This window comes from Hyperolius riggenbachi, chromosome 5, assembly GCF_040937935.1.
Source record: "Hyperolius riggenbachi isolate aHypRig1 chromosome 5, aHypRig1.pri, whole genome shotgun sequence".
Taxonomy (NCBI): Eukaryota; Metazoa; Chordata; class Amphibia; order Anura; family Hyperoliidae; genus Hyperolius; species Hyperolius riggenbachi.
Genome location: NC_090650.1, coordinates 29,380,104 through 29,401,935, shown reverse-complemented (window position 1 = coordinate 29,401,935; position 21,832 = coordinate 29,380,104). Strand labels below are relative to the sequence as shown.

Sequence of the window (21,832 nt, the reverse complement as noted above, 5' to 3'; positions counted from 1 at the left end):
TAAACAATGGATTTGGGAGGTGATCTGATGTCGGATCTGTGGGCGATCTATTGGTGTGGGGGGGTGATCAGATTGCCCGCAAGGGGCAGGTTAGGGGCTGATTGATGGGTGGCAGTGACAGGGGGTGATTGACGGGTGATTGATGGGTGATTGACGGGTGATTGACAGGTGATTGACAGGTGATTGACAGGTGATCAGGGGGATAGATGCATACAGTAAACAGGGGGGGGTGGTCTGGGGGGGGGGGTCTGGGGAGAATCTGAGGGGTGGGGGGTGATCAGGAGGGGGCAGGGAGCAGGGGGGGGGGATAAAAAAAAAATAGCGTTGACAGATAGTGACAGGGAGTGATTGATGGGTGATTAGGGGGGTGATTGGGTGCAAACAGGGGTCTGGGGGGTGGGCAGGGGGGGGGTCTGATGGGTGCTGTGGGCGATCTGGGGCAGGGGGGGGAGAAATCAGTGTGCTTGGGTGCAGACTAGGGTGGCTGCAGCCTGCCCTGGTGGTCCCTCGGACACTGGGACCACCAGGGCAGGAGGCAGCATGTATAATACACTTTGTAAACATTACAAAGTGTATTATACACTTTGTATGCGGCGATCGCGGGGTTAACATCCCGCCGGCGCTTCCGTATAGCCGGCGGGATGTTGCGGCGAGCGAACGGTGACAGGCGCCGGCGGAGGATCGCGTCACGGATGACGCGATCGCTCCGCCCATGCCCTTAAATGGACCGCCGCCTCTGTGGGTGAGGCCGTCCTGCAGGGCTCCACTTCCCCGCCGCCCCTGTGTAGTGGGCGGTCGGGAAGTGGTTAAGTGATAAATATGCTAATCCTGCATTCAAAACTTGCAAAACTTTTTCTGCTGTTATGGTTTGGAGTTATCACATACTTTAGGAGCACTGGCACTAGAATTCTGGGAGTTCTTTTTATCTATAATATATTCCTCCTCTTCCATTTATTTTCCTGCCAGCTTCTTATCTGACACACCCTCTGATTACTTGTGTTTACAAGCAAGGCTGAGGTGACTCAGCAATTGGAGGATAAGACAGTGTAGTTCCAAGTATACACCTCAGTGGGAGTGTCTGAAGACTCTGGGAGGAGGGCAGCTAATGAATACACAATGAGCAAGAGAAGGGAGGGGGGAAAACAAGAGTCAGGGAGGATATGAGGTCAGCATTAGCTTGGCAAGATGGCCACTGCCTAGAATAGGATTTTCTGCTTTTCCTTTATAAAATGCACAGGAATCATTACCTGGATAGCACAATACATCTGTTATGTAAGTAGAAGTAGTATTTATCTACTTATATATGTATTTTTTATTTCTAGGTTAGCATGGGTGTCACTTGTTCTTTAACCCCCTTGCCGTTACAATTCTGGCGGCAAGGGTGCAGCACAGCACTTTTTTTAAATTAATTTTTATTAAAATCATGTAGCGAGCCGTGGGCACGCTACATGATAGCCGCTGACAAGCGGCATCTCCCTATCCACTCTGATCGCCTTTGGCGATCAGAGTAAGCAGGAAATCCCGTTCAGAACGGGATTTCCTGCTGGGTTTTCCCGGTCGCCATGGACGTCAGGACGTCAGAGGGAATCCCGATCCACCCCTCAGCGCTGCCTGGCACTGATCGGCCAGGCTGCGCAGAGGGTCTGGAGGGGGGGGGGGGGGGGGTGTGGCGCGTACCGGCGAATCGGCGGCGATCGGAAACTGCACGCAACTAGCAAAGTGAAAATTGTGAAAAATCGGCCCAGCGGGCCTGAGAAATCCTCCTACGCAGGTTACCCCGAGCTGAGCTCGGGATAACCGGCAAGGAGGTTAAGCAATACCAGTTGCCTGGCTGTCCTGCTGATCCTCTGCTTCTAATACTTTCAGCCATAGACCCTAAACAAGCATGCAGCAGATCAGGCATTTATGACATTGTCAGATCTGTTTAGCTGCATGCTTATTTCAGGTGTACTGCATACACTACTGCAGCCATATATATCAGCAGGGCTACCAGGCAACTGGTATTGCTTAAAAGGAAACATATGGCAGCCTCCATATCACTCTCACCTCGGGTTCAATTTAAGGACAGGTCTCTCCTCTGGCTGTACAGTTTAACAGAAGTATGCAGAGCGGAATTACAAACAGTGCTGCCATTTGGGACTTCAGTCAGGTGGTTTGCATCTGAATTAGGGCTGGGTCACACTACACAGCAAAACAGCCAGATTCACACAAAGGGCCACAAAGAATCATATCTGGCACCCCAACGGATCCAGTGTTAAACATAGGATCTGTTCAGACATGTGCCAGCAAGTCCGCTCTGCCAGGCGTCTAGTAACAGAATGCAGACTCACTGCATGCAAGATTTTTATCAACACCTTACAGAAGTTGGACATCGCATAATAGCAATGGTACTAGGAGATGTCCAATGTAATGGGTGTTCCTTGCAGTCCAGCACATGGGGGAGGGGTCACTGTCCACTACACTAAACATTGTAAATTCAGCTATACAGGATATGCTGTAAGGCTGGGTTCACACTACATATTCAGCTAATTACACGGACACTTAATCAGCGTATATCAAGGGGATGAGTAATATACATGTGCATATGTGGATGGAAAGGTGTTTAGGGAATTGTAGGTCATGTGACTCAGATGATAGCAGAGTGGGCGTTTCCTGCTCCTCCATTCTGCTGCCAAAAACTACTGGCACTGCAGCTAAAGCAGGGTCGTGAAAAGATCTGCTGAGCTGCCGTGCTGGCCATAAGAAGTAATGCTGGGAATACACGGTACGTTTTCGCCACATTTAGACGACTCGATTGATAACTTCCGACATGTCCGATCTCCCGCCCAATCGTTTCCGCGCTCGATACTGAATGAGAGACAATGGAAAAAGATAAGGAAAATGAGCAGAAGATAAGAGAATCTCCCACGGTATCGGGCGGCGGAATTGAGCCGCGAAAACGTACCGTGTATTCCCAGCATAAATCTCTTACTAGCACAGGGTGCAGGAAAGGTTAGGTGATCTGTGTGCAGACATGAAAAGACTGCTTAGTGGCCTATAGCAGCTCCACCCTAACTACTACTTGTAGGCAATGTTAGTATAAGGGAGGAGCCTGAACAGCTTTGGCTCTACTTAGGCCTCGTTCACATCTGCTGTGCTGAAAAACATGTTAAAGCGCATGGTAAAAAACGCATGCGCTTGTGCGCGCTTTAGTCCGCGTTTCTGTGCGTTGCGCTGCGCTTCTTTAAAGAACGTTTTGCGTACTGTAGCAGCAGCAGTCAAAACTTTGTTTTTGTATGTAAATGTATTTTTTTCTCCAATTAGGGGTAAAAACGCATGCGCTTCTATGCGCTTCTATGCGCTAAAAAAGCAGACCCATTCACTTGCATTGCTGTGCGCTTTACAGCTCAACGCACAGAAATGCCTGCAACACTACGTTTCTTTAACGCTGCTCAGCGCAGCGCATAGATGTGAACCAGCTACATTTAGTTACAAGGAAAAATCAATACCTTGCTGAACGCACAGGGCAGTGCGCTGTGGAAAGCGCACAGAAACGGCCCTGACGTGAACGAGGCCTAAGAGGTCATCTCAGCAGGAAATGGAAGTACAGGATTGTAGGCTTTCACATGTGCAGCACTCAGTGCACTGCAAATTAATACCAATTCCCTATCATATGCAGTATAAAAATGTGAGTCAATCTATTAATGTGGGCTTTAAAGGAATATTTGTTTCCTTACCCATCTCTGGCCATTTGTTTGAAGAGGAATTAAACCTTTTCAATAGAAACGTTCAGAGCTCAGTTTTAACAGTTCTTGTGGAACAATTTCCCATAGACTATTGTGCAGAAGAGGCTTCTGCAGACATACATGTTAAGGGCCAGTTTCCACTATAGCGTTGCGGAATCGCCGGCGAATCACCGCAGGCAAACCGCATGCGGGTGCGATTTCGCATGCGTTTTTGCCGCGATTTCGCATGCGATTTCGCATAGGTAAGGCTGTATGCGAATTTAACCATGTCACTGCCTGTGTAAATTAACATTAATACCTGTGCGAAATCTCGGCAAAAAACGCATGGGGAAAACGCATGCGATTTCCCTATTAAATACATTGCGTGCGATTCGCCTGCATTCCACACGCAGGCGAATTCTGAGGGCCCTACCCTGCAGATTTTTTCTGCACAGAAAAACGTGCGGGGAAACGCACAAGTGGAAACAGTCCCATCCACTTGTACTGACTGTGCGAATCCGCATGCGGGCAACGCATGCGGATTCGCGATAGTGGAAACGGGCCCTAAAGGACAACTTACAAAAAAAAAAAAAGGGAGCAGTTACATTATGACAGAATCGACAGATTTTGGACTAGTCTATTTCCTCATGGAGGATTGTCAGGGTTTTCTTTGTTTTCAGATGCATTTCCTAAATTGGAGTTTAGTTGCCAAAACAGTACCAGCCAGCCTTCCCTACTCACTTGCACACGGTTTAAATCAATCAGACTTAGCAACTGGCCTTCAGGAAATGCTTTTAAAGTAAAAAAATAAATAAATAAATAAAAAACAAACAAACTGAGAATCCCCCATGAAGAGGTGGACTAGTCCAAAGCTCCACAACCCTATCTTCAAGGCCCACCAACAGTGCATGTTTTGCAGAAAACCACAAACACAGGTGAGGTAATTGTCTCAGCAGAGCTGATCACTACCTCTGTGGATTTCCACAAAACATGCAGAGTTGGTGGGCCTTGAAGACAGGGTTGGGGGAACACTAGACTAGTCCAAAACCTCTCGGTTTTGTCAGATTTCAACTGCTTACTTTTTTTTGCTGGAGTGGTCCTTTAAGTATTGTGTGCCATTACTTTGTGACCATACACACACACACTAACACTAACACTAGGCATGATCTATCCAACCCACAAGCTTTCTGCAGACCCCACACTGAGCCACATGTTGCAAGTAGTAATGAAATGATAAAGCAAAACAGACAAGGCTAATGAAAACATGGACCTCAACCTAAATTCTGCGAAGTTCACCTCACAATGGCGGACCACTGAAGTATCTGCTATAATGCTGACCAGATGGAGGCGTGAATAAGGACAAAACAACTTACGTTCATTACCTCCATCAGCTGGGAGCTTCTTCTTTGGATCCGTCTCGTCATCATCCAACAGTGGAACATAGTCAGTCTTATCACAGGTCTCTCCAATGACATCATCATAAGGCTCCGCCTCCAGGGAGCTTATAAAGTCCCGCTTGATCTCTGGCTCAATCTCTGGTGGAGCATCCGTCAGGGCATCTACAAGCTCCAGGTCGGCCATTCTTTACTTCTGGATCTGTGGAGGATAGATCAAGAAAAAGTCTTAAAAGCTGCCCACGCTTCTGCTTATATATAGGCGATGTCAAGTAAAAGGTTACAAGAGCTGCAGAAAAGGATTCAACTCAGAATTGAATTCTGAATTCAAAGTTTGCAATTCTGCCAGTCTGAAAAACAAACTGCTTTAGTAAAACAACGGTTACGCCTCGATTCCATCTATGCGATTCTGTCAGCTTTTCAGCAACATGTATCAATCTGTAACATTGATGTGCTGATAAATAAATTGCCTAAGCCACTCCGAAAAATTGATGGTACATTTTAAACTGCCAAGTGCTGAAAAGTTATTTTAAAGGTGCAAAGTTATTTGAATATCCCTGATATCCATATAAGTGGACCTTGAGCTGTGGACTATGGCGAAGACCTATATGTAAAGAAGATACCACATTTATTGGCTAACTCCAGGATTAAAAAGGCAGATTTAATTGGCTCCTGACCCTGTGAGCCAATCACATACTGACAGCAGAGCGAGTTGGGAGCCAATCACATACTGACAGCAGAGCGAGTTGGGAGCCAATCACATACTGACAGCAGAGCGAGTTGGGTTGCAGTGACGGGAGAGCAGGGCGAATGGCGTGAGCGATGGGTCAGTGCGGTGTGACCACGGTGAGTCCCGTGTATGTACCAGAAAGAGTCTGGTCCTTCAAGAGACCCAGGGATCAATAAAAAGACTTAACTTACCCGGGGCTTCCTCCAGTCCCACAAGCATGAATGCGTCCCTCGAGATCATCATGTGTGCCTCCCGCGGCCCGCCTGGAATCCTCCATGTAGCCACAACGAAACCTCGGTAGACAGCTCAGTCTGAGTGACGTCAGCCGGGGCCAACTGCGCTTGCAGAAGGCCCCCTGCTGATGTCACACAGCCGCTTACCGGAGCAGATTGCAGCTTAATAGGAGGACGGTGAGGGACGCATCCGTGCTTCTGGGGCTGGGGGAAGCCCCGGGTAAGTAAAACCGTCTTTTTACTCATCTCTGGGTCACTTTAAGGGTCCAGAGAATGCTGGTACTTAAGTGGTTAAAGCGTAATTGAGAGGGTTAATACTGCTGTAGTTATACTTACCTGGGGCTTCCTCCAGCCCCATTAGGCCATCCTCTCTTTATCCCCGCTGGTAATGTGGTCATTTGAAGCCAGCCGTGCTCTTCTGCACACGCAAACCAACCGCTTGCTCGGGAGCATTCTGCGCAGGCACAGAAAACCCCCGGCTGCGGGCGCACGCAGGGTTGGGCATGCGCAGATGAGTAACTGCCCAGATTACTGGCAGGGGTAACGAGAGAACGGCGAGAGAGCCCACGCACCCTGCTCCTCCAACACCAATCGACCTAGATTTTCCATCCTCGACAGATCAATACTTTTGATCACTCAATTCTTTTTGGCAATTTTGAGGAAATCGATTCCCATCAGACAAAGAACTCACCCTTCCTATTGTTTCTAGAACTGTCAACTATGCCTGTACTATCTCATGGAGGCTGAAAACTGAAAAGATAATCAGATGTCTAGACAGTTGATCTCCAACAAGACAACATGTTGGTCGCTACAATAAAAACAGGTTTTTGTATGAAACAGCCCACAGTTCTCTGTATAGAGCACATAATGTTAAAGATCACTATTACGGTAATAGCTATAATACCGTACAGAAGATGCATATAGGTCACTGGCGAAGGAATAGAGTTTAGATTGATATTAAATGCTGGAATGATGCCCCCCACCCCCTGCAGAGATTAAGCTGTGCTGCCATAAAAATAGACATAAATCCAATGGATGCTGCAGCAGCTGCAAAGAGCTCCATTTAGAACAAGCAGAAAGAGCACAGATATAAGTCCTAATACAGAAGCTGTCCGTCCTCACGCTAATCCAAAGAGATTCTGGCAAGCTCATCAAAACACGGAACAGCTCAGATTTAGGGGGGAAAAAAATATCAGCCTGCGGGGCCTGTGAGCCTAGTGGAGAAAAACCGCCAATGTCACACGTCCTATCAGAAAACCAAGCCAGGGTGCGTGCGTGCGTGTGTATAAGACATACCAATAATTGTAATGAGAGGTGTGGGGACAATCTGCATGACTAACTAGAGAAACAACCAATAGATGGCAGCAAAAACGATGACCACACTTTACAAATCAACGAAACCCAAAATTTAAAGTAAAACTGAAGTGAAAAAAATAAGTCAGATGTTTTCTGGGAAGGCACTGGATCCTATTGAGCCTTCCCAGTCCCCTCTCAGTCCCCTTCATTGCTGAACGGTCACTCCTTTGAGAGCTATTCAACCAACGGGTGGAATACTGTTCAGTGACCACTCATGTCCCCAAGCGCTCCTGATGGTGCACATGTACGCTCACGGAGGCGGCAAATTCAAATGATGGTGACGGCCAGAGGCATAACTACAGGGGAGGGGCAGCCCCAGCAACTGCAGGGGTTCCCAGAGCTGTAAGGGGGCCCCGCAACTACTATTCCACTGCCTCCAATGAAGGGTTCCATCCTTCAGATGAGGCATTTTTGTGGCTACACTTGTTGTGGGCGGGAAGATTACAATGTCAACACTTGTTTTAAGATCCATGCAAAATGGACCCCCAGGCTGTGTCACCAGGGAGAGCCAAGATAGCATTGAGGGGCCCCAAAGTTTTGCAGGGGGGCTTCATGATTTATAGTTACGCCCCCGGTGCCCTCTCTGGAACCAGGACACAGAGGAAGGGGAAGACCTTTTAGGATCCAGAGCTTTCCCTCTCCATAGGGAAGAATCTGACTGTCACTACAGATTTGCTTTCAAATATAAGTTTACAAATTAGTGCAAAGTTATAAGAATTACATTTGGCATTTTCAATACCTATTTTACAGCTGTTATTTTCTGCAGAAGTAAATAAACTGTACAAAAGACTCTACACCGGCTGGTTCTTCTGCTCAGTAGTTGTGGTCTTGAAATCCCACTTCCTGTGTGCTATTCTGCTCGGTAGGTGTGGTCTTGATATCCTGCAGCAGTGTAGTGACTGGCTTAGGCTTCTCTCTACCTCTTGCTACACTAGAAAGCACATTTTCCTTAAAAAAAAACACATAATGCTACTTTGCTTCTATACACTGTAGATATACAAGTAACCTGGTTGCAGCAAGAATCTGACTTGTTCAATTCTGGAGTGCTACCATCACTCATTTACTTGCTAAACATGCTGGACCAGTCCTTCCATTGTCAGTAGGCTCCATGTAACAGCAGGAACACAACGGAATGGGAAAATCGCACCGCATGTTATGCACCCGTTACATACAGTTAAGAATCCAGTCAATGAAATAAATGCTTCACTGTCAATGCGTGCAAATTGCAGTAATGAAATGCATGCAGTGTGCTTGGCTGCCATTCGCCATTATGCTGGACTGTCAAAAAGTCTAGTGGATCTAAGTGACAGTGACAGTAAAGGTGCCCATACACTCGTCAGATTGGCAGCAGATAGATAAATATGCATCTGATGATCTATCTGATGCGTTTTTAGAACATTTTTTACCAGGATAGAATTCCAATAGATTTCAGTTTGAAATCTATTGAAATTCGATCTGATGGCATTTTTTTGCCATCAGATTTCCATTAAGGCCAATGCAAACTGATAAGCAATCTCATCAGATCGACCTAAATTTTCCACCCTGCCAGTTCGATGGAAATCCATCGAAATCGATCATCGATCGGTCGATTGGCCAACCGATTTGCAAACGATCAATCGATCGATCGGGATCGACCAGAAAATCGGCTGAGTGTATGGGCTGCTTAAGACTACCTGGTATCCATTTTATTCTTTATCAGTGAGAAAGTAATAAAGGAAGGAGGCGATCACCATCAGGCAGGAAGTTAGCAATTTCCTTGGAAAGAATAATAAAGGAGGTCACAAATGGCAGCCCATACTTCCTCCAGGGCTTCTTTTGCAATCAAGTCCTCAGAACTCAGCTATGGCTGTACAGGTCACAGCACCACTCACCTCTCATCCACCAGGAAGCCCAGCTCTTCTGGTTGCACTTGTCACTTTTATTATGCTAGTGAAAAGTGACTAAGTGTCAGATAAGTTACAGGAACAAGACTTTAAAACAGGGGTAGGGAACCTATGGCTCGGGAGCCAGATGTGGCTCTTTTGATGGCTACATCTGGCTCACAGGCAAATCAGTAGGGGTTGATTCACTAAGTTACGCTGCTCGAGCAGCGCAGCTTAGTGTGGCAGTGCAAGTAACATGCTGTAGCATGCACTACTAACTTACTCGCGCTCCCCCCCAATACTAATGGCCGCTCCAGTTGTCCCACCCTGGATTCTGTCAGGTCCACTGACTTTGTAGAACGAGATCCCCACACTCTCATTGGCCCATTAGGCTGCCTGTCGCTTGACAGGCAGCATATTGTGTGAATGTGCTGGGATCTCGTCCTATAAAGTGAATCAACCCCCAAGTCAGGCAGCTAATTGTACAAGCTGTTAGTTGGTATTTCTCCTTTCTGGCCCTCGGCGATATTGCTGATGTTGCTGAAACCCAATCAGAAGCTGAAGACGTGTCTGACACTTCAGCTGCCCGGCGGGTCAACTGTATACACATCACCATGGCAACAGGGACGCAAGCCCTCTGCTGCGCATGCGCACAGTCCCAGTATGAAGCATGTTGTATGGCTCTCACAGAATTACATTTTGAAATTGTTGGAGTTTATGGCTCTCAGCCAAAAAGGTACCTGTCCCCTGCTTTAGCTAAGGGATTGAGAGAGAAGATCCTATCGATATCCAAAACCATAACTACTGGGAGTATCGCAGGGCAGTGCAAGTCTTTATCATTATTATAATTATGTAGTACCGGTAATCATATAGCGTCGACATCTTCCCCAGCGCTGTACTGAGTATATTGTCTTTTCACTTCACTCTCCCTCAGAGCGGCTTACAATGTAATACCTACGATAGTCTTAGGTCTATGCACTGTATATACGTTAGTACAAGTCTAGAAATGTAGGTCTGATTCACTTCATAGAAGTATAAGGGTCGACATACACGAGTCACGGGCAACACTGAGCACACTGAGTTATGGGTGTACTAATAGTGACATTCCCATTTGCAGCAATTTACCCAGTGGTAAGTGACACTGAGGAAAGGGAACGCCAAGAAAACACAGCTGTGAAAGTCCTGGCCACAACAATTAACAAGGCGGGGGGGGGGGGGGGGGGAGGATACTGGGCTGTATAATAGGGAGTAAATAATTGCTGCACTTGGGGGCCTAGAGGAGGTATTGGCTGCACTTAAGAGACAGGAGGGGTTAATGGCTACAATACTGTATGCAGTGCAATCATTAACCCCTCCAGAGCCCCAAGTGCAGCCATTAACTTTGCTGGGTAGACTTGTACTTGAGTCAATTAAAAAAAAATCCAGCTTAAGAGGGCTGAATATTGAAGTCGGCTTATGCACGAGGGTGACTTGTATTAGAGTATATATGGTATGTATCGTGTAGTGTATGTATCAGGGCTGTGGATTCTGAGTTGGAGTAGAGGAGTCTGAGTCGGGGCAATTTTGGGCACCCGGAGTTGGAGTCGTTGACTTCATAAACTGAGGAGTCAGGGCTGTGGATTTTGTACAAAAATCATCAGACACCGACTCCTCAGTTTATGAAGTCAACGACTCCGACTCCGGGTACCCAAAATGGCTCCGACTCCTCGACTCTTACTCCTTAGTCTAATATTTACCAGGGCTGTGGATTTTGTACAAAAATCATCAGACACCGTCAAATATTAGACTAAGGACTCAGAGTCGAGGAGTCAGAGCCATTTTGGGTACCCGGAATCGTGGTTTCATAAACTGAGGAGTCGGAAGATTTTTGTCCCGACTCCACAGCCCTGGTATGTATCGTAGTCCATGACCAATTTAGGGGAAGCCAATTACCTTATCTGTACGTTTTCGGATTGTGGGAGGAAACCGTAGTTTACGGAGGGAATCCATAAACTCTGGGAGAGCATAAAACTGCATCTTGTGCACCGGCTGAGATCCAAACTGGGGAGCCAGCGCTGCAAGGCGAAAGCGCTAACCACTATGCCCACAGATTGGTGTGCTGCAGCATGGGTTGGGTGACCCTCATCTGCAAATGTCTGTACTGCCTGTATTACTATAAGGCTGCATTTGAGCACATGCATTGTAGTCTCCATGCGTGAAATAGCAAGTTTACAAAAGTTTTGTTTGTACTGCAAAATTTAACGCATACAAATCTATTATTATTATTAAGTATTCATATAGCACCGACATATTACGCAGCGCTGTACAATATATGTACAATAAAAAAATATATATCCCCAATTTTAGGGGGAGCCAATTAACTTATCCGTATGTTTTTGGAATGTGGGAGGAAGCCGGAGTGCCCGGATGAAACTCACGCAGACACGGAGAGAACATACAAACTCTTTTGCAGATAGTGCCCTGGCTGGAATTCGAACCAGGGACCCAGCGCTGCAAGGCGAGAGAGATAACCACTACACCACCGTGCTGCGTTTTAATGCAATTTTTCGCATTCATTTTTAGGATTTCATTATTTCTGCCTAGCAACAGCTGTTCACCTACTAATTAACATAATATAACTTCTGCCTATTTGCTACTTCCTGTGTGGGTTGAAGAAAGGTGTTTGGAAAGAGTAGAGTTGTGTTTTGGATGTTGGAGAACATGCAATGCGAATTCCACAAAGAAAAAAAAAACACACAGACATGTCTTTCTATACAACAACCTTGGAATGCATTGAAACGAGTTGCGTGCATTCAAAAGCTTCGGGCGGAAACGTGCAGTAGGCCTGCACGATTTTAGGAAAAAACTGAATTGCGATTGATTTTTTTTTTCACGATTTTCTTCAAATCAAGCTTTAGCACTAAATTCACAATGCCCCCAGTATAGTTTAGCCAGGTAGGTGCCTCCAGTAGTCACCCCAGTAAAGGTTAGCTAGGTAGGGGTCTTCAGTATTGGTAGCCAGTAATACTATAGTTTCCCCTAGTAAAGGTTAGCTAGGTAGCACACCAGTATAGTTGCCCCAGAGGTTAGCTAGGTAGGTGTCTCCACTATAGGTAGCCAGTATATTTGCCACTAGTAAAGGTTAGCTAGGCAAGTGCCACCAGTATAGTTGCCCCCAGTAAAGGTTAGCTAGGTAAGTGTCTCCAGTGTAGGTAGCCAGGCAGTGAAGGTGTAGCAGCGGGGAGAGCGGGCATAGTAACAACTTACCTTTCATGATGACACTGGCAGCTTCTATCTTCTGCCTCTCACAGCATCCCTAGCGTTAGTACCAGCGCCCCCTGTGAGGACATGCAGTTACGTCATCACAGGGGGCGCGGTTACCAACGCGCTGGCGCCTGGGAGAGGAAGTAGGAAGAGGCTGCTGGGAATCGGACCAGAAGGAGAGTTCCACTATATAGTTATACACGTGTAACGTGGCAGGTTGCGGAAAAATATAAGAATTTAAAAAATCGTCGATTAATTGTGCAGCATGCCGTCAGTCTTTCACGCACACGCAAAATCGCCTTATATAGAAACTAGCCCATCACCTTACATTGCTGTGTGTTTGTTTTTCCATTGTGGAAAACCGCATGGATATGCATCATGTATAAATATAGGCTAAAACTAGAAGACATGAATTTAATGTTGCGCTTTACATACTGCTCTGCGCTGGGATACGAATCCTGGCAACAGCCTTACCTATCCAGCTGATCAGCGCTTTGATAGATGCTCAGTCAGCTTTCAGTCCACAGCTAAACAGGGAGTGATGTTCTGTTTGCCAATTCAGGGCTCTACAGCAAGTGGAACCACTACTGTATGCTAGAGATGTCCCCCCAAAGAAAAAACAGGGCTCTATATCCGATTCTATATCCAATTATATCAGATTCAAAAAAGCTAATCCAAAACGTGTGATGTTTCAGAAAAGCAAGAAAAACAAATCACATGAAACGGAATGATTGCATCACAAAAAAAAAAAAAAAAAAAAAAATGCATGTCAAAAATACCACAAGCAAAATCTCTAACTATTCAGCTCACATGTAGCATGCACAGATTATTGTACAAGATCCAGATCTGTGACTAATAAGGATTTACGTATACTAACCACAAAATAAAACACAAACTTGAACAAATTTGTTGATATCACAGCTCTATGAAAAAAAGTGATTTAGGCCTAAAGTAATCCAGTGTATAGCTGCATTCCATTTACCGGTATACTGTTTATTTACGGTATATAGCACTGACATCTTCTGCAGCACTTTACTGAGTACATAGTCATGTCACTGACTATCCTCAGAAAGCTCACAATCTAATCCTACCATAGTCATTGTATAAGGTCCTACCATATAATGATGTATTTATATAGCACAGATAGCTCATGCAGTACTTTACAGAGCTCAGTCAAGACACTAACTGTCCTCAGAGGAGCTCACAAATTGTCACAATATAATCCTACCATACTAATGGCCCATACTCACGGGCTACAAATGTCGCCGCAACACGCAGCGCGCACGTGTTGCAGCGACAGGTCGCCCGTGAGTATGTGGCATTGCACGGGCGCGCACCCCGAACTGTTGCTCGTCGCTGATGTCGCAGGGCGATTGAACCGCTCAATCGCCTGGCGACAGTCGCCGCCGCAACTCCGCCGCAACTGTTGCTAGTCCGCATGTAATACATTGGGCTTCCGGCGGGGGGAGGCGCAAGAGCGACAGCTTCCGCCGCATCAGTTGCCAGGTCCCTCCGCCGTGTGTATGCTGTCGCCAGCCTGTCGCGCACATGCTCACATGTGGTGACGACAGGCTAAAAAGTTGCCCGTGAGTATGGGGCATAAGGCTACATACACACTTGAGATAAAAGTCTTTGGAAAAGACAAGATCACAGACCAATTTTACCCCATTCCATGTAATATGAGAGCCATACCTACACAGTCTAGTCTATGGAGCTGAACTCCCCATCAGATAAAACATCTTTGCAAGATGCTGCACACATGCAACAGATCAGTATCTGAAAAAGATCTGTTCCTGAAAAAGATCTGTTCCTGAAAAAGATCCGTTCCTGCAAAATGCATTTAGTCTGATATCTGCAGATCTGTTCACTTCATAGATCAGCAGGGCTGCCAGGTAAAAAAAAAAAAAAAAAAAAAAAAAAAAAAAAAATATGGCAGCCCTATACTTCTCGCTTCAGGTTTCCTTTAAAGAGAAAGAAAAAAAAAATTTCCCCTGGGGGTACTACTCACCTCAGTAGGTGGAAGCCTATGGATCCTATCAAGGCTTCCTCTGTCCTGTGTCCCACGGCAGTCTCGCTGCAGCCCACGGAACACACAGCAGACAATTTGTCAGGTTGTGCAACATACCTTTTCTGGCTCCAGCGGAGGCGCTGTTGCGGCTCTCCGCTTGGAAATGGGCGAAAATAGTCGATCTCTGTCGGGTCTGCAGGAGACTTGCGTCTGCGCAGTAGAGTGGGCCGACAGCGATCAGATATTTCCACCTATCTCCGAGTGGAGAGCCGATACTGCGCCCCCGGTGGAGCCAGAAAAGGTAAATATTTACATCCCCACTGTTTGGAGGGACCACCGTGGGACACAGGACAGGGGAAACCTTGATAGGATCCGGAGGATTCCCCCACCCGAGGATAATAAACACCCCCCCCCCCAGGGGAATTTTTTTTTTGTGTTACAGAGTTTAAGGTTTCGATGTTATGGAGAAAGGCTACACTCTGCCAAGTTTTTAATGCTGTCTGTGCCTAGTTGGAGATAGCAAGCCAATACATAAATACAGACACTTTGCAGAATCAGGACAGCTATAAGAAGCCCATGAGCTGACAAGGTTTACAGCTGCCACACAAGGGATATTTATGGATTTTTAAAGCAGCTGAATTTCCCATTAATCTGTCTGCCCAAAACACGACCTAGATCAGTAAATTCCGTGACATGATGGAAGCATTATGACTTCGCATCCCAGCATTATTTTACCTCCTGTGCCCCTCTCTCCCCGCAGTAAGTCCGCTCTAAGCTCCTTACAGGGGATTATGGGAAAGAACAGTTTAAGACTAGCGGTTGGGAAATTGTGGACCTTCACAAACATTTGCCTTATAACAGATTGCCCTCCTGACAAAAACAATAGATGGCAGCTTCATTTTATAAATACCTGTAGAGATGATTGCACCGGGACTATTTAAAGACTGAGTGAATTGACAGGATTTTTCTCTCAGCCATTATTATGTATTTATATCAGGGCTGTGGAGTTGGTACAAAAATCTTCGACTCCAACTCAGTTTATGAAACCACCGACTCCAACTGATTCCAGGTACCCAAAATGGCTCCCACTCCTCGACTCCAACTAGTCTAATACTTACCAGGGCTGTGGATTTTGTACAAAATTCATCTGACTCAGACTCCTCAGTTTATGAAAAACAAAAATAAAAATTTGCTTTCCTAAAACAGAAAGAATTTGCGATAATTCAGGTTGGAGTGAGCTCGAGATGTCTCCCAGGCACCACTGCTGAATATATGCAAATTAACCATTGTACCCTTAGAAGCTAAACACACCTCCAGAACCGCTGGAATGCAATGATGTGTCAGCTTGTTAAATTGTACAGAGCCATAATAATCCAACATGCATACAGACTGTTTCGGATTGTTTGATCCTCATCAGTGCATGGCATGGATTAATTTGGCTCTATGGAGTAGGGCTTGTAAACCGAGAGGTACAGACTAACCAGCAAGCTCATGGTGACCCAGAACTCATTGGACCATTGTAGTCCCTTACACACTCCAATGAGTTCTGGGTCACCATGAGCTTGCTGGTTAGTCTGTACCTCTCGGTTTACAAGCCCTACTCCATAGAGCCAAATTAATCCATGCCATGCACTGATGAGGATCAAACAATCCGAAACAGTCTGTATGCATGTTGGATTATTATGGCTCTGTACAATTTAACAAGCTGACACATCATTGCATTCCAGCGGTTCTGGAGGTGTGTTCAGTTTATGAAATCACCGACTCCGGGGTACCCAAAATTGCGCCAACTCCACAGCCCTGATTTATATAGCATTAACATCTTCTGCAGCACTTTACAGAGTACATAGTTATGTCACCGACTGTCCTCAGAGAAGCTAACAATCTAATCCTACCATAGTCATAATGTAACGTCCTATCATTATGTATTTAAAAAACATTGACATCTTCCACAGCAATTTACAGAGTACATAGTCATGTCATGGACTGTCCTGAGGAGCTCACAAACTAATCAGCACCTTAGTCATATTCTATGACCAATGGGGGGGCGGGGGGGAGGCGCTATGTACTAGTATGTTTTTGGTATGTGGGAGGAAACCGCATTTCCTAGAGGAAACCACCGCAAACGTAGGAACATACAATCCCCTTGCAAGTAATGTTCTGCCCAAGATTTGAACCTGGGCAAGGCAAGAGAGCTAATCACTACGGTGTTGCACAGGTTTCCAGAGGGATTAAACATTTATAATGGCCTTAAGGTCCCCATTTACAGTGCAGTTTTAGCAAATGATAGACATTCTGATCTGATAGTAAATCATCGATCTACCCCATAGGAGGGACTGAAAATATAATGAATCTGACCATTTCAGGTACAATCAATCTCAAAACCAGCTAATAACCTACTGTGAGGAGGCCCTGCCTTCTCTGTTCTGGAATTTATGGTACCAAAAAGTTCCCACAACAATGTTTCACTGAGCAAGGAGTAAATGTAGATAGAAGAATGAAAATCAGCATTTAACTCACCTGCACTGTAAAATCTTTGAGGGCCAGTGCACACAAAAAAAAAGCACTAGCGTAATTGCAAACAGTGCGTTTTGAAGTGATTTTTCTAGGCGATTCTAGGCATGTGCCTAGCGATATTCTAATCATGCCTAGCGATTTTGTAGAGTTTGTAGAGTTTTATATATTTTGTTACAGTAGTGCTGGAACTGAACAGCTTCTGCAACAAAAATACTTGGAAAATACAGGGCTGTGGAGTCGGAGTCGAGGAGTCGGAGCCGGGGCAATTTTGGGCACCCGGAGTCAGAGTCGCATGATTTTTGTACAAAATCCACAGCCCTGTTAAGTATTAGACTAAGGAGTCTGAGTCGAGGAGTTAGAGTCTGAGCAATTTTGGGCACCCGGAGTCGGAGTTGGAGTCCTGGTTTCAGAAACTGAGGAGTAGGAAGATTTTTGTACAGACTCCACAGCCCTGGGAAAATCACTCTCGGTGTTCTCCCCAGAATTTTTTTGGCATGAAAAAGTAGCCGGGTGGAGTGAGATGGAGGAATGCAGGGCTGGTGCAAATCTGCTAACCGCATAGGCAGAGGAGGAGTATGAGGTGGCAAGCCGATGACAGCCGGGTGCTCACCAAAATTAGCCAGGTGGAGCACCCGGCTAAAAGAGCCTGGGGAGAACACTGTCTCTTGTTCTAGCACTTTTCAGAGCGATTTTCCACTTTCCTATACTTCACATTGACACTGAATCATCTCAGAAATCAGTAATAATGCTGCAGGACCCATGTTTGGGAGAAAAATCACATCGCTCTGGTGTGATCCATCCCATTCAAATACATTAGCCAAGCGCTTTTCAAAGCACAAGTGTTAAAAAGCGCTCAGAAGTGCTCTTGGTGTGCACCAGACCTAAGGGACCAATAAGTGACTGATTAACAAGCTCTTATAACAGTTCCATCATTCCATAATAGTAAGCACAATTTCAAACTGAAAACTGCTCAATAGGCAAGCGGTTTATCAAAAATTACACAACTTGCCTGGCCAGCATTTCGATCAGACAATATTAATTTTGGCCTCAAGAGAAGGCTTCAGCTCCAGGCTTTGAAAAGGGCTTGGCCACTGAAACCCTAGGAGGTTGTTCCTACAGCAGCGTTGTGATTTTTGTAAAATTGAAAACATGCTGCATGAAGAATTTTTTGAACAGATTTAGCTTGAATGAATGAGAAAAAAAAAAACTCATTCAAAAATAGTCTCTGAAAATCACTTCATAAAATCGTTATTGCGAATCGCTAAGCTCTAGCGATTGCAATAGTGATATTGGTGTGCACTAGCCCTTAGTGTGTAAAATGTAATTAGCGGGTTATGCAAACATTCATGCAAAAGGACAAGAAGAATGACAATACTCAAAAGTCCAGAATCTTATTTGGGTAAATATCCTCCCAACCTGTAGCACTAAAAGCAGACTAAAGCTAAGTACACACGGCCAACCTGCAGCCTGATCATCATCTGACTTTAGTCTGTTAGACGATAATCAGGCATGTGTTCGCGGGCAAACAACTTGACGAGCAACTGATAATGGGCGGTTTGCCCGATCTGTCAGATCTATGTTGGTCCGATATGCGGTTGGTGCGTGTGTACAAGTTGTTTGAAGAACTCATACTGGTTTTGGATGTGTAGTCCGCCATTCCTCTAGTGTATGCAGTACGTTCATTGAGTTGTTTAGCCTAGGATACCATTGTTATGCAGATGACACACAACTGTATCTGTCCTTCAAGCCTGGCACCCAAGACCCATCAGCATCCATAAATGCGTGTCTAGTGCATTTACAAAATTGGATGAACACCAGCTGGCTGAGGCTGAACTCTGACAAAACAGAGGTGTTGGTGGCAGGTGGTCCACACATGATGGATAAAGTTCAAAACGCTCACCACCTCAAACTAGCAATTGGGGGAGATACTGTACAGTATAAAGACTCTGTGCGAAACCTTGGGGTGATCCTGGATGGAAATCTAAAACTCAAACAGCAGATATCAGCTGTCGTCAAGTCTTCATTCTTCCATCTACGAAATATAGCGAAAATCAAACACCTTATCCCAGCTGAAGACCTACCTGCCCTGGTTCACGCATTTGTATCCTCCCGCCTAGACTACTGCAACGCCCTGTTCATCGGATCTACAGAAAAGGTTCTGCGCCCCTTACAGCCAGTACAGAATGCTGCAGCCAGACTCCTAGCCAATGCCCCCCGCAGCTCACACATCACCCCAGTACTGCAAACTCTTCACTGGTTGCCAGTAAAATGGAGAATCAATTTTAAGATCTGCCTGCTGACATTCAAGGCTCTACACCACATGGGACCCAAATACATAGCGGATTTATTGGAACTTTATGCCCCTCCACGCACCCTCCGCTCTGCCAACAAGATGAAGCTGATTATTCCCAGGATACACTTAACATTTGGTGCTCGGGCCTTTTCCTACGCAGCCCCTACTCTATGGAACTCACTTCCACAATCAGTACGAGAGGCTCCCTCTCTGGACAGCTTTAAAAAAAAGGCTAAAAACTCACCTCTTTTCCCTAGCCTTTGAGACTGCATAATGCAGGGTCACAGCGCTTTGAGTCCACAGGGAGAAAAGCGCTATATAAATATTATTGTTATTGTCTAGGCTTGTGTATGTACAAGTCATGCGGTTCATCAGATTGTGTAGTTTGTCGTGTTGGTTGTGTGCATGTTGGACATGTGTACGAGCCTTACGTTTGCAAGTCAGTGAAGTTTTAACAATTCCATTCCTTGTTCTTGTGTTCTCCAGTTTGGTGAACATTAGGGATGCCTGAAAGCCAAGCATGTACTTCACAGGATCATGAATGTGTACACTATTCTACCACTAGAGGGCAGAGGAGCACAACAATCTTTAGATCTGACTCCTTCTGCAGCAGCCACTCACAGAAAATGGAACACAACAGTACAGTAAAACCTTGTATATGAAAAAAAAAAAAGTAACACAAGGGAGTTCTAAGCCAGTTATTTATCACTGTGCAGCAGCTTTACTCTGTCTTCACCACTTAATACAAAAACATCCTATCTGTGCTCTTAGTGCAAATAGGCTTTTCATTAGACAACCATCCGGCTAAAATGCATGGGCACAGTGGGAGCGAGTGCACAGGACACACGTGCAGAATTTAACCCTTCAATGCATTGGGTGAAGTGGTTAAATACAAATCAAAGATAGCTTTATTGGCATGACCAAGATTCATACAGGCATTGCCAAAGCAAGGGGAAAAGGGGGACATGGAAGGGGATGGGGGACAATGGCTAAGCAGTCTTTAGACATTTTAGGTTTACAGGTCCGTTATGCTCCTCTCAGTCTGTGGCACGCTGTGACAGTGTGCAGCGATTGTCACTGTGGATTACTCTTCTCCCAGTAAGATATATTAAGTTATATACTGTATGTATGCAGTGTAAAAGCAGAACTTTATTGCAATCAACCGTAAGAGCTGCAGAGATTCAAAAAGTTTAGCTACAAACTATTATTAGTCGGCCCAGCCATAGACAGCAGTACAATATTGTGGAAAATGGCACATCTGCATCACTGGCAAAGCCCAGACTACACAAAGTGCTGGACAGATACAAATCAGTTCCAGGATTAGAGGAGCCGATGGACCTTATCCGCAGCACAGGATTCACAAATCATAAAACTTCCAAAAATGTAAAAAAAGAAACAGGTCACTGACTTTACACAGTAGAGCACAAGGAGTTTTGAGGTGCTGCACAACAACTTATGGAGGTTCTCTTGAGTTCACAAAACGCAGAGTGCCAAGTACAGTACTACAGTAGTTGTCTATACACAGCAGTGCTCAGAAGTGTAATGTTACACAACCCAAAGGTGCCCACTAAAGATACAATCCTGAATGTACTATCTAACCACTTTTATATGAGGGACTACGTACAGTATTCTAAATGTTATCCTTCTACTACTTTGATCGTGTAAGATTGCATTACTGATGGGCACCTTGTACACAGCAGTGCTCAGGTCTATACACAGCTCACGTGTACTATAGAGGCCTTTGGTGTTCTATACACAGCAGTGCTCAGAGACATGTGCTACAGAACCTAGACAGTCTATACATAGTGGTGCTCAGGTGTACTATAGGACCTAGTTCTATACACAGCAGTGCTCAGGTGTACTATGGACTCTAGGTGCTCTATACACAGGAGTGCTCAGGTGTACTATGGGCTCTAGGTGTTCTATACACAGCAGTGCTCCGGTGTACTATGGGCTCTAGGTGCTCTATACACAGGAGTGCTCAGGTGTACTATGGGCTCTAGGTGTTCTATACACAGCAGTGCTCAGGTGTACAATGGGCTCTAGGTGCTCTATACACAGCAGTGCTCAGGTGTACAATGGGCTCTAGGTGCTCTATACACAGCAGTGCTCAGGTGTACTATGGGCTCTAGGTGCTCTATACACAGCAGTGCTCAGGTGTACTATGGGCTCTAGGTGTTCTATACACAGCAGTGCTCAGGTGTACAATGGGCTCTAGGTGCTCTATACACAGCAGTGCTCAGGTGTACAATGGGCTCTAGGTGCTCTATACACAGCAGTGCTCAGGTGTACTATGGGCTCTAGGTGCTCTATACACAGCAGTGCTCAGGTGTACTATGGGCTCTAGGTGCTCTATACACAGCAGTGCTCAGGTGTACTATGGGCTCTAGGTGCTCTATACACAGCAGTGCTCAGGTGTACTATGGGCTCTAGGTGCTCTATACACAGCAGTGCTCAGGTGTACTATGGGCTCTAGGTGCTCTATACACAGC

General features: G+C 45.6%; 1 protein-coding gene across 21 annotated transcripts in view; it reads right to left on the bottom strand.

The window, feature by feature from the left end:
* The window catches only part of LOC137518061 (microtubule-associated protein 2-like), a 261,526-nt gene that overhangs the window by 160,006 nt on the left and 79,688 nt on the right, over nucleotides 1-21,832 (bottom strand). For 17 of the 21 annotated variants that reach the window (XM_068235275.1, XM_068235281.1, XM_068235285.1 and 14 more), the window contains one exon: nucleotides 5,078-5,300. In XM_068235275.1, coding sequence (XP_068091376.1) covers nucleotides 5,078-5,285 — 208 coding nt within the window. In that variant the 5' untranslated portion in view covers nucleotides 5,286-5,300. The remainder of the gene's footprint in view (nucleotides 1-5,077; nucleotides 5,301-21,832) is intronic. The other 4 variants (XM_068235282.1, XM_068235293.1, XM_068235284.1 and 1 more) reach the window with 1 other exon arrangement.